Genomic DNA, 11773 nt, shown 5'->3' on the forward strand with positions numbered 1-11773 from the left:
GTCACTACATATGGACACAGGCGCAAGAGAGAGTAAAAAGGACATAATTTTTTCTCATAATTAATTCTACCTTTTAAAATATCACCAAAACAAGAATGCAGTACAGTATTTTTATTCCGATTTTACAAAATTTTTGTTTTCTATTTTCTATTGCCCATATCTACAAATTTTTAAATATTAAATTTAAAAAAATTTTAAGCTGTAAATGATTTAAGCATCAACTCTTAATAGGTCAAACTGTCAAAAAGCTTTAACAAGTAATATAGTAAAGTGTTAAAAAGACAACGTTTTTTACAACTTCAAGGAATCTGAGTTTCAAAATAATGAATTCAAATATGACTAAAACTACTACTATTAGGCTACTTCTTCATAGATTGTGTATACGAATAAAAGTTATATTAGCTGGTGGATGTATTTTGGAATTTGTCGACTTTCAAAAACGAATATGCAAAAATTAAGCAAGGTTTATTATGAGTTACACAGTGGGCCATTGTGTGTTTTATCTGTTGTTTAACTATGTGTGTCTATACATTCGTGTGCAGTTGTGAATTGAAAAAAAGGAAACTCTATGAATGAAAAGTCAAGTATGAATGGATTTTTTATGTGGGAATAATGACAGTCTTCTTTTTTCAATGGGAAGCATGTTATTTCTTTAAAACAAGACAAATACAAAAACATGAATGTGAATGAACACAAACAGACATAACAGGTAAATAAAAATCAGGAGCACAGTTACTGTACAAAAACATTTCATACATCACAGTCATATTCAAGTGACAACGCCGTCTCTCCTCTACTTCACTTCAGATTTTCTGCTCAGCTGTCGGTGCGTCATCGCGGCTGCTCGGGGCAGTGGCAACAACAGAAAGCTTGTACGCCACTTTGCATCATTTGTTTTACAACTTCAGCAAAGATTGTCACTTCTCCCTCGTCACTGACCCCACAGAGCTCCACAGAAATTTCTCTCAACATTAACTCCCGAAGATCATTGACAGCTGACCTGATTATTTGAGATTTGACTGCTTCACGGTCGACAGAGAGCAGCTGCATCCACACCGACAGCATCATGAAAAAAATAAAAAGAGCCCGTCACAAGAGGAGAGGTCAGCAGCGGGTTTTTCCGTTACACAACAGAACATTGAGGTCATGCTCACACAGTGAGTCTGTTTCACAAAACACGGTGGCTCAGTCACACTCTCACCACATGCTTCACTGTTAAAGCATCTCTGTGCTGCACCAGGATCTTCCTACATGTTCTTCTCCCTGATGAGGAATCCACTGTGCATAATGTCACACCTCAGCAGAAATGTAAACGAACATGCATCCTAAAATATATAATCACAACAGGCTGATGATGGAGAAAGAAAAACATCATTGGGCTGCTTGTGGTGACAAAAGAATAACAAAAACAAAAAAAAAAAACAAAAAAACAAAACAAAAAAAAACCAAGCAACTGTACCGATAACATCCCTTTTGAACTGCACTCAGTTTAATCCCAGTTTCAGCTTTGGAGAGGCTGTTGCCTTTTTCAGGAAGCGTCACTGGAGCAGAACAGCTCCTCCCTGCTACGCTCGTTTCTTGGGCGTCTCAGTGGACAGTTTTTCTTCACAGCTTAACAAACTATTAATAAGATGAAACAAAGTACAAATACTTTGTTTTTGTACTGAAATAGATTATTACTGCATGTACTGCATGCATTGTAGTTTATTCTTTGACAACTTTTTCACTTTCACAAAAAATATCTGCACATTTAATGTCACTTTTTAAAATAGAATTTGTTTCTTTAGTTTATATTTAAGAGAGCTTAAAAGTTTTCAGGATCAAAAAGTGGAATCTACCTGAATGGACTGGTACGGTGATGCACAGAAAACACAATCCCTTTACTTATCAAACTGTGTGTAGCATGCAAGACTAACAAGATTTAACAGAGAGGGAAATCTAGAGAAAGAAATAGCTTCAGTTGACCATTAAGTTCACAAAAGGCAAGACCAGGAACTAAAAGTCTGGTATGGATAACAATATTGAAAATAAAGCAGATTAAGAGCAGCATCCTTGATCTTATTCCAGAGAAATATTTATATTTGTTGCCTCAAAAAGTAGAAATGTCAAGCTGAGGGCTACTTTTATTTCAGATATTGTATATTTTTACCTGTAGTTGAGGGGGAAAAAATATTAGCATATCTATTTTTCATTTTCACTTTCTGTCTTTGAGTCTAAAGATTTTGTACTGTACAAACAAGGCTCTGTTATAAACTGAGTTCACATGGCTCTTCCTCAGATAACAATCTCACGTCACAAGAGACGCTCATGTTTTCTAATTTACTACAGTCCATCCGTCATTACATAACTTCGTCTAAGCAGACAAACAGTCTGGTCAGTAAAAAGCATAAATAATTCGATGTGTTAGTCAAATGCACTTCCTGCAAGAAGACTGAACAACATTGTCTGTGCTGCGGTTTCTGAATACTTTGCGGTTCAGACGCTATCTATTCTCTGTTACACAAGAGTTGTGTCAAAGCAAAAAGCAACATTAGCAGGGTGGAGGTGGAAATTTAAAAGGGTGGAGTTCAGTGTGGCAACTTGCAAACGCGAGTGGCGGGTTAGATCAGGAAGTTGAGTGTCGCTGGCGGGTGTGGAGGCGAGGGGGAGCCGCTGTCCGACGTACTGTATCCTAGCAGCATCTCCTTCTCCCGGAGCAGGCAGCGGCCGCTGATGTGCTGGCTGTGCGAGTGGTAGAGTCGCAGGAAGGCCAGGGTGGACTGAACCAGCCACAGAGCCGTCACGCACCACAGAGACGCCTGAGAGCACAGGGCCGGCAGGACGATCAACACCACACTTACGTATCAAGTACAGAGAGCCAGCTTCCAAAAGCCATTCAAATAACAATGACACATGCAAGGAGTAATAAAAATTTGAGAAAAATATCCATTTTTAAACATTTATTTCTGGGACTAGTAGAAACCACTAACACAGCCACATCAGTGTGACTCACACCGAGTGTGTTTCCATGTACAAGAGATAAGATTAAACTTATCTGCTCCAGCTCACAAGCATTCTGATTCAGGATTACATCAGACAGGGTGTTTACATGGAGCGGGAGTCGTTTTAAGAATACCAACCGAACTGTGACACCTGAATACAGCTGAGCAAATGTCTTTGACTCGCGAAAAGTCTGATCATTCAGTATTGTTGAGGCTTATTCATAAACTGCCTACTAAGTCAGGTGTCAGTATTCACTTTACTTGCTTTGCGTTTCAAGTACGATACCAAAAGATTTAAATTAGCTGTCATGTTGCATATCAGTGTGCGTGTTTTCTCGAGCACCCCTACCTGCGCCAAACTGAGGTCTGTGTAGAAAGATGAAGTGTCCACGTCCAGGTTGAGTGCAACAGACTGAGACTCTATACAGCTGAACACAGACAGACACGACAGGGTTAGAAAAGATGACGACACACAGAAACAACCAGCTGTCTTATGAAGAAACACATAAAGAGATAAATGAATAAAAACCCTGAGTCATTTATCAATACAAAAACAAGAGGGTGGATCGATACATTTGTGATATATGATCATTCAAACCATGAGAGGAGAGAAATTACTTGATGATTCACATCAAGTGACAGTAAGTCAGTGACAATACAAATATGTTTTCTTCTCATGGTCAAGGTGCAAATCTATAACATAACTACGTGGGAGATCGGGGGACAAAAAAGTCTCCAGTAATACTTCATCATGCAGTTCATCTTCACTCAGATACCTGTAAGGCCGAGCGTTATTGTCGGTCACGATGTCGCACCAGGAGCTGAGTCCCAGAGACAAGATGACGCTGGAGCCTCCAGAGAGGAAGAGCACACACACACTGAGCAGGACTGTGAGGAAGGATGAAAACAGGGTGCTGTGCAGAAACACACACACACACACAAAAAAAACACCATCAAATGCTTTTCATACCACTAAAACAGTGTGCAGGCCATGAAGGAATCTTAACCCCTTCACTAGATCCTTAAATAGCAGTAACCATGCCAAACTTCCCTCAGTAGCTGCTTTTTAATAATGCAACAATAACTTTATCACTAAAAGATTATGGATCTGGAAAATCAAAGGAAACGGTGTTATAAGACAATAGATGAGGCTTTAACATTATGCATGGTAGGAATAAACTTAGCAAATAATCATTCAACAATCCTTTGAAGCTACAACATAAAATTCACACAAACACGACTTTTATTTTTTAGCAGGAATAAGCTTACAAAGGTATATTCAAAAAGTAGTACATTGTGATGGCACATGAATACTGGATATGCCCATTACTGCAACTTGAAGATCATAACATATAAAAACTAGGGTGATAAATAATATCGCTTCAAAACTGAAAAAAAAAAAATCTGTTTGACATAAAAAAATTGCAAATGTTTTTAAAGTTAGTATGACTGTACTTGTCATGTCCAGTACATTCCTCGATCTGTGTAAATATACATGTGCACGCTGCAGATGCATGGTGGGTGTGGAAACTACTAGAAGTGTGGAGGCAGCTCAGACAGCTCAGCCTCCTGCTGCAGTGACAGGAGGAAATGTAGGTCAGCATCACACTGCGTGATCTACAGCCGCAGCAAAAAATAAATAAATAAATAAAAATAATAATATTAATAATAATAATATAATAATAATGCTCACTCATCGTGCCGTCCGTGCAGATAGAAGAGGCACCTCCAGCCCTGAGCAGCTCCGTACAGCACCGTGAAAATGCCCACAAACGTGGCGAACTGGCACGCCGCCGGCGGGCCCCACTGCTGCACCACCAGCCGGTCCTCCTGGCCTGGCAGCCCGCTCAGCTCGGCCCGCTCCTCCGTCCTCCAGTAGCCGGTGGAGAAGAGCGCGCAGCGGCCTTTGAAGGCAGAGCCGTTGAGAGCCATCGGCACGACCACCAGCAAGCCCGCCGCCATGGAGAGGGCGTGAGCCGCGCAGTGAGCCAGCAGCAGCCGCCGGTCCAGCTCCATGACAAAACCGAAGTTTGAGGGTCCCACACCGAGCAGAGATGAACAGCGCCTCAGCACATCCCCGTGGGTTTCGCACGACAACGCCCCCGGTGCACGCGCGGGGTGGAGACGGTCTGCGGGGTGGGTTTGGGTCAGACGCTCACGAACCGCACGTACGACCGAAGGGGGAGGGGCCAGAGGGGGCGGAGCAGGGGGGGCGAGGGGGGCGGGAGGAGGAGCCAGTCCGCACTGTCTGAATGGAGCGCTCGCCTCTCTCTGCTGCCCCCTGCTGGGCTCTCTCCTAACCTCCACTCTCACTGAAATAGATCAATTCCCAGCAGACAAAAACTTTAAAAACACCAGAAAAATAATTCTTTCCCACGCAACAAATCAACACAAAAAGTATACATAAAACTCACGCCTGTCCCAAGTCCCAGTCTCGTCAATTCTGTATTTATTATATTTAGAACATCACATTGTCACACTCAGTACTAGTACAAACTGAAGAACAATAATCCAGTAGCCTATAGGGAATGTTTTTCTGAAACTAAGACAGGTGTCGACAAAGCAGGTTCAGTTGAGCAAAAACAAGTTATATACATATACATACACATGTACAGGCATAGAAGCTGAAAAAAGAAAGTAGGGAGTTACTATCACTTACAATATTGGTTTCCACCTTGTATGAATTGCTTTTTATCATGTCAGTTGTAGTCGTTTTTTTCTATTGCATTATTTTTAGATGTTTATCTCACCATTATCTATTTATCTATCTATCTCGATACTTATTGACTTGTTTATACTGAGACTCCCACTTTCGTTTACCCTGTTTTCCTTCTGAATTGCTGTGCATTTCAGATCTCTTTAAACTTCAGATGTGTGGTATTTGAGCTTTGCATTTAAATTAAAATAGAGTACACTGAAATATTAATAGGAAAAGCTAATGTCTAAAATACAATTTTTTCCCTTCTATCAATAGCATTTAAAAGGGTTGTAAATCTGACTTTGGGGATGAATCATATGGCAGTTATCAACTTTAACCAGATACTAAATTAATTTCCCATCCAAAGTTGCAGCTTGTGTAAATGTTGAGCAGCAAGTGACTTTTGGAGAGCCACTATTGACAGTGGCTTATGAACAAAAAAGGTAGTGTTGAGCCCTGCTGACTCCATCAGAGAGACGACAGACAGTACACAGAAAGTAAACAAAGGAGCTGATCCCTGCTGATCCTTCCTGAGCAGAGGCAGAGTACACCCAGGAGCAGAAGACTGACTCTTTAAAGTTGATCACAACACAGTTTTTGCAGACTCACTGCCAAATGAAATGCTTCTGAACCTCCAAAACACATGCAATCTTCATTATGACAATAACCCAGTCCAATTTTTTTCATATAAGTTGTATTCACAACTTTCTTGTTTGCTAACTTCTGTATGTGATAACTGCCATTCAAATAGAAAAGAATAGAAAAGAACAGAAAAGAAAAGAAATAATTCATTACTCCCAGAGAGAAATGAATCAAAGAAAAAGCAATGAGTCTCTTCAATAAATTACACTAATTACACTTTCTTGTGAAACCTTCCTTTGCCCGGATTTATCTATGGTTAGTGAGGTGTGTTTGGAAACTCAACACTTATCACCCAATGAGAGGTGGCAGTCATGTTCCATGGGAAGTGGAACATATCTTAGTTGACAAACTATCAAATTGTTATTATATTTTAATGAAACATTTGCCTCCTTGAAGTTTGAGATCATCTTTTTGAAAGATAGTTTAGTGTAACACCCCAGTTCAGACAAAATAAGCATGGATGTTTTTTTTAACGATATATTTCTACATATTCTTGGAAAGGCTGTGGGAAACCACAATGATGGTGTCAAATAGCAAAAATAACCTACATAAATGTTCACACGAGGAAAGTTTAGTTAACAATAACCATTTAGTCAGTTCATGGGGCGAACCTTTACACATGCAGGACGTATATATATAATACACACAACCATGACATCATTCATTGTGCCCTTTATACTGACCCCTTGATGAAGTAATAATGGTAGTGAATGGATATGGTTCATGGAAAATGATAATTATCCAGATTGATGTCTAGACCTTCCAATTTATCATCAGATACCCTCCTAAAAAATGTAGCAAACATGAATTATTAGTCTCATAAAGTTGCCATGTAATGCAGAATGATACCAAAACATACACAATTCAAATCAGTCGTTTTAAATTTGTCTCAGAATAACTTGGAACTAAAAAGAGTTAATTATGTGAGGCGTGTTGGCTGACTTTACCTCTCGGGCCCCCTGCCCTTCAAGAAAAAACAAAACAAAACAAAATCAGATTTGAGCTAGTGGCATGATGATCCTGAGGCACTCCAGACAGTGATGGGATAAAAGCAAGAGAAGAAGAGGAAATTTACAGTATGGCATCGTTATCTATTTTCTGTTTTCACACGCAAACGCATGAGAGCGCGCACACACACAGGCGACGTCACGTTTGAGCGTCACCTTGCCGTTGCCATGGTACCTGGCCTGGGACGGTCCACCGTGACGTGCTGCTCTCTGTGATCGAGCGCGGTGGCTGCTGGGAGGAGAGGTCAAGAATCCCCGCTAATCAAGCGGCGCAGTGAGCTAACAAATAACGTCTCCATGCTTCTATCAGCAGCTACACGGACATTTTTAACCATTTCACTGGAAATCGTGCGCTGTTGCTTTGATTGCTGAGAGGACTGCAGGAACCCATCGCGTGATTTCCTGACTTCTGGCTGGCTAACGGTGTGTGGCTAACAGCCGCACTGTTATTGTTTTCCATTCTTCCCTCGGACTCCCTCACGTTACTCTTCGGGCTTCAGGAGGACCGCACGGCCTGAGTGATGAGTTTCTGTCCGTCCGGGGGGGAAGATGGTTGGGAAACGCTGCAGAAGCAGTCGCCACCGACTCCCGGTCGTCCTGCTCCTGGTGCTGCTCTTCGGCGTTGTTACGATCCAGTACGTGTGCCCGACCAATTCCAAGTGTCACGCGCGGCTCCAGGTGGGATCGTGGTTTAACCTGGCCAGTCTCACATCTGGTTCCGCACGAGGCGAGAGCAACGACGGGTCCCCTAAAGATCCGTACATCGCGGAAGACGGCGCTCTGGCCCGCTTTGTGCCCCGCTACAACTTCTCCAAGGAAGACTTGAATCGCGTCGTGGATTTCAACATCAAGGGAGACGATGTGATTGTCTTCCTGCACATCCAGAAGACTGGCGGCACCACGTTTGGCCGACACCTCGTGCGAAACATGCACCTGGAGAGACCCTGCGAGTGTCACGCGGGCCAGAAAAGGTGTACCTGTTTCCGACCAGGTAAAACGGAAACCTGGCTGTTTTCTCGCCTGTCCACCGGCTGGAGCTGCGGGCTTCATGCGGACTGGACGGAGCTGACCAGCTGTGTTCCATCACGCATGGACTCCAGAGAAGCCCCCAGTAACCTGCCCAGGTAGCTGTCTTTTTTCCCCAGTATTTCTGCTTTGAAACACGTCGTTTTACCCAGTGTATTGTTTTTCTCTGCTATTTTGCTCACCGTTTTATGTTTAACTCATTTGGACAAATATAGTGATTTACAGTTATACAGAAATCAGCCTCATGAAAAGGGATCTAGAACTAAACAGGAATGTTTTAAAATGAAATCTTTAGTGTTCTGCGCTATCTAATTTAAGAAAAAAATACTATAGCATTGTGATGATTGTTTCAAAGTGATGAAACAGATCCATCTTCACAAGCCAAATACATATACCTGTTTTGCAAGAGCAAAGCAACACAAAATAGGAATTAGTGGTGAACCAATGTAATTCTCTCATTGCACAAGCAGACAAGTTGATTTGGCTTCTTAAATTCTCCATCTTCACCAAATACACCAAATCAAATGTAAAAAGTTAACACATGAACATAAGGTACATTATTATAAACTTAGGAAAACATACACACTATTAAATCAGCTCTGAAATAGAGCAAAATATACACAAATTAAATACCCTGTTGGTTGCATTGCATAATAACAGCAGCTAAACCATATGAAAACCTTGTCAGGCGATTTCTAATTTAACTTTGCCAAAGCAGGTTTTTTTCATTTACTTGACAGAGTCACTCAGTATTAAGGTTTATTGTGTTCAAGCCATTATTGTTACTCATCGTTTTTTGCAAATATTTCTTTGAACTGCTGTGATATTAAACCCAAGCAGAGAAATGCTGACACAGTTTTTGTTGTCTTACTTAAAATGTCTTTTTTTCTTCTCCACAGGAACTATCACTACATCACCATTTTAAGAGATCCAGTTTTACGCTACTTAAGCGAGTGGAGACATGTGCAGCGAGGCGCTACATGGAGGGCGTCTTTACACGTATGTGATGGACGCTCACCGACACTGTCAGAACTGCCAAGCTGTTATTCTGGCGATGACTGGTCAGGCTGCTCCTTGAAGGAGTTCATGGACTGCCCGTACAACTTGGCCAACAACCGTCAGACTCGCATGCTTGCCGACCTCAGCCTGGTGGGATGCTACAATGTCTCTACGATGAGCGAGGAGGAGCGCTGGGCTGTGATTCTGGAGAGCGCCAAACGCAACCTGAGGAGCATGGCGTTCTTTGGACTCACAGAGTACCAGCGTAAGACTCAGTACCTGTTCGAGCGAACCTTCAACTTAGAGTTCATTGATCCCTTCACGCAGCTCAATGGCACACGTGCGTCCAGTGTAGACGTGCCTCTCGACATCCAACACAAAATACGCCAACTGAACCGGTACGACGTGGAGTTTTACGAGTACGCCCGCGACCTTTTCCTGCAGCGTTACCAGGTGGCGAGGCAGCTGAGGCACAGGCAGGCCAGGGAGAGGCGACAACAGGAGAGGAGGTGGCTCCGCGGTCGACTCGCCACAAAGCAGGGCAGGCAGCCGAAACCCGTAGAGGTGCCACATACGACCAACGGCCGTCCTGCTGCATCTGACGTTCAGCAGAGGGAGAACAGTGCTGAAGACACTCTGGAGGCCGAAATTGCAGACTGGTGGCCGGATGAGAACAGCCCCGAGGAGGACTACATGGACAATGTGGAGCAGTGGTAGTGACTGACATACATGGGGATTGGTTTGTCTTAATACAAAGTGTGCCAACTTTGGCCCTTGCTGATATCTTAAATCCAAATTTTATTAGAATATGCCTTTCCACATATTTTTTTTTAAGCTTATTTTTAATTTATTTATACTGACTGTATTTTCATTGAAACAACTGACATTCATAATGAGTGTGTTTTTCTACTTGAAGTCCTTTACCTTTTCAGTGATGACACTTTCACGGCGCACGCACTCTTCTTCTACACTCTAAGCACATGTGATCACTTGTGTTGTCGCCTGGAACAAAAGCAGCTTTTGGGGTTTTTCCAGCTTTCAAATAAGCAAAAAAAAAAAAAAACATTTTTGTACTGAAAACAACCCTGCTATTTGTGTCAGTCTTTAATGTTTGCCAAATTGTTGTCTTGTCTCAAATGTGTACATTTTAAAATGTGAAGATGTTTTTCAGTCACAAAGGAATGGAGTTTTCATAGATACCTCAATTGTATAGTGATAATTACTAAAATTGTGCAAAATACTTATTCCATCTGTTTTTATATAAAAATGTTTTTACATGACTTGAGTCACTCTGTTGTTCTTTCCATGTGAGGTGTGTCTATTTTTTTATCTCACATTGAACACAAAAGACTGGACGCTTTTGTGTTGCACTTGCAAACCTTTTCCACAGCAGCAGGGGGCGCTCAAGCTTTAAAACAGACCTGTGCAGCTACTGAGGTGAGTTCGTGGCTTGTTCCTGATTTAAAACCATTTTCAGTTTCACATACATGAATGTCTCACACTTAAATGTCAAAACACTGAAAATTCTGGTTTACTTTGTTTACAGTCAACTTTTCAGACAGCTGCCAAAAGCGGGAGTGTGACTTAAAATAAAAATGTTTACTATTAGGCTGCTGGGTTATATACTATTGACGGAGTGGATGAATTTATTTGTGGGAAGGTTTCAAAACTAAAAACTAAACATACACTTTTTCTGGGTTTATACTGTATATCAACAGGTATTGCCAGTTATTTCAGTTGTTGTCTTAATTATTCAGTAATCACTGTTCCTGCAATTTTTCCAGATACAGAAACAACATGCTTTTTTATTAAATATTATGCAATCATGAGTGATATAAACCTGGTGTACATAGTAATTTATATTTAGGTTATTTAAGCGATAACAGGATGTTGTTCGATTGTAGCTCAATTTGTAAAGGGGGAAACTATGATTTTGGTCAATAGCCCATTCTGCAACATGTTTATGTATCAAAATCTTTCTATTTGCTTCTTTTAAATATATTTCTTATGCTAAAATTATTTTTAGTTTTTGACCAAGTATGATAAGGACAAGGTTGTTTCAATAATGAAATACCGTAATATAAGTATGTTTGAAGAGGATGGATTCCTCCCTGAAGATGTGGCTTATAAGCATATAGGAGATGAATGAACTGAGGGTGGACTGGATGGAGAGGAGACTCAGGAAGAGATGGAGGGACTTTGTGGGAGGGGGAGTGGTGGTTTATATATTTTATGGTTTGGAGACGCTGACAAAAAGACAAGTGTCAGAGAAACAGCACTGGCAAAACTCCCAAAAAAATATGAACCGAGTAAAGTCCAAAACCATGTCTGAGGTTAATTAGTGACTCTAAATTGCCCGCGGGTGTGAGCGCGGGTGTGTTTGTGACTGTGTTAAAAGTGTTTGACCTGTTATGGACTGA

At 41.4% G+C, this 11773-nt stretch overlaps 2 protein-coding genes across 2 annotated transcripts; one reads left to right on the forward strand and one right to left on the reverse strand.

The window, feature by feature from the left end:
- Positions 1 to 580: 580 nt before the first annotated feature.
- LOC115402759 (transmembrane protein 179) lies at positions 581 to 5121 on the reverse strand. The gene is made up of 4 exons (XM_030111293.1): positions 4675 to 5121; positions 3758 to 3895; positions 3331 to 3409; positions 581 to 2798 (listed from the first exon to the last, which is right to left on the reverse strand). Exons 1-4 carry the CDS (start codon positions 4995 to 4997, stop codon positions 2601 to 2603), a joined length of 738 nt encoding a protein of 245 aa, XP_029967153.1. The 5' UTR covers positions 4998 to 5121; the 3' UTR covers positions 581 to 2600.
- Positions 5122 to 7562: 2441 nt separating this feature from the next.
- hs6st2 (heparan sulfate 6-O-sulfotransferase 2) lies at positions 7563 to 10422 on the forward strand. Its single transcript, XM_030111236.1, has 2 exons — positions 7563 to 8452; positions 9254 to 10422. Exons 1-2 carry the CDS (start codon positions 7878 to 7880, stop codon positions 10068 to 10070), a joined length of 1392 nt encoding a protein of 463 aa, XP_029967096.1. The 5' UTR covers positions 7563 to 7877; the 3' UTR covers positions 10071 to 10422.
- Positions 10423 to 11773: the final 1351 nt, after the last annotated feature.

This window comes from Salarias fasciatus, chromosome 2, assembly GCF_902148845.1.
Source record: "Salarias fasciatus chromosome 2, fSalaFa1.1, whole genome shotgun sequence".
Lineage (NCBI taxonomy): Eukaryota > Metazoa > Chordata > Actinopteri > Blenniiformes > Blenniidae > Salarias > Salarias fasciatus.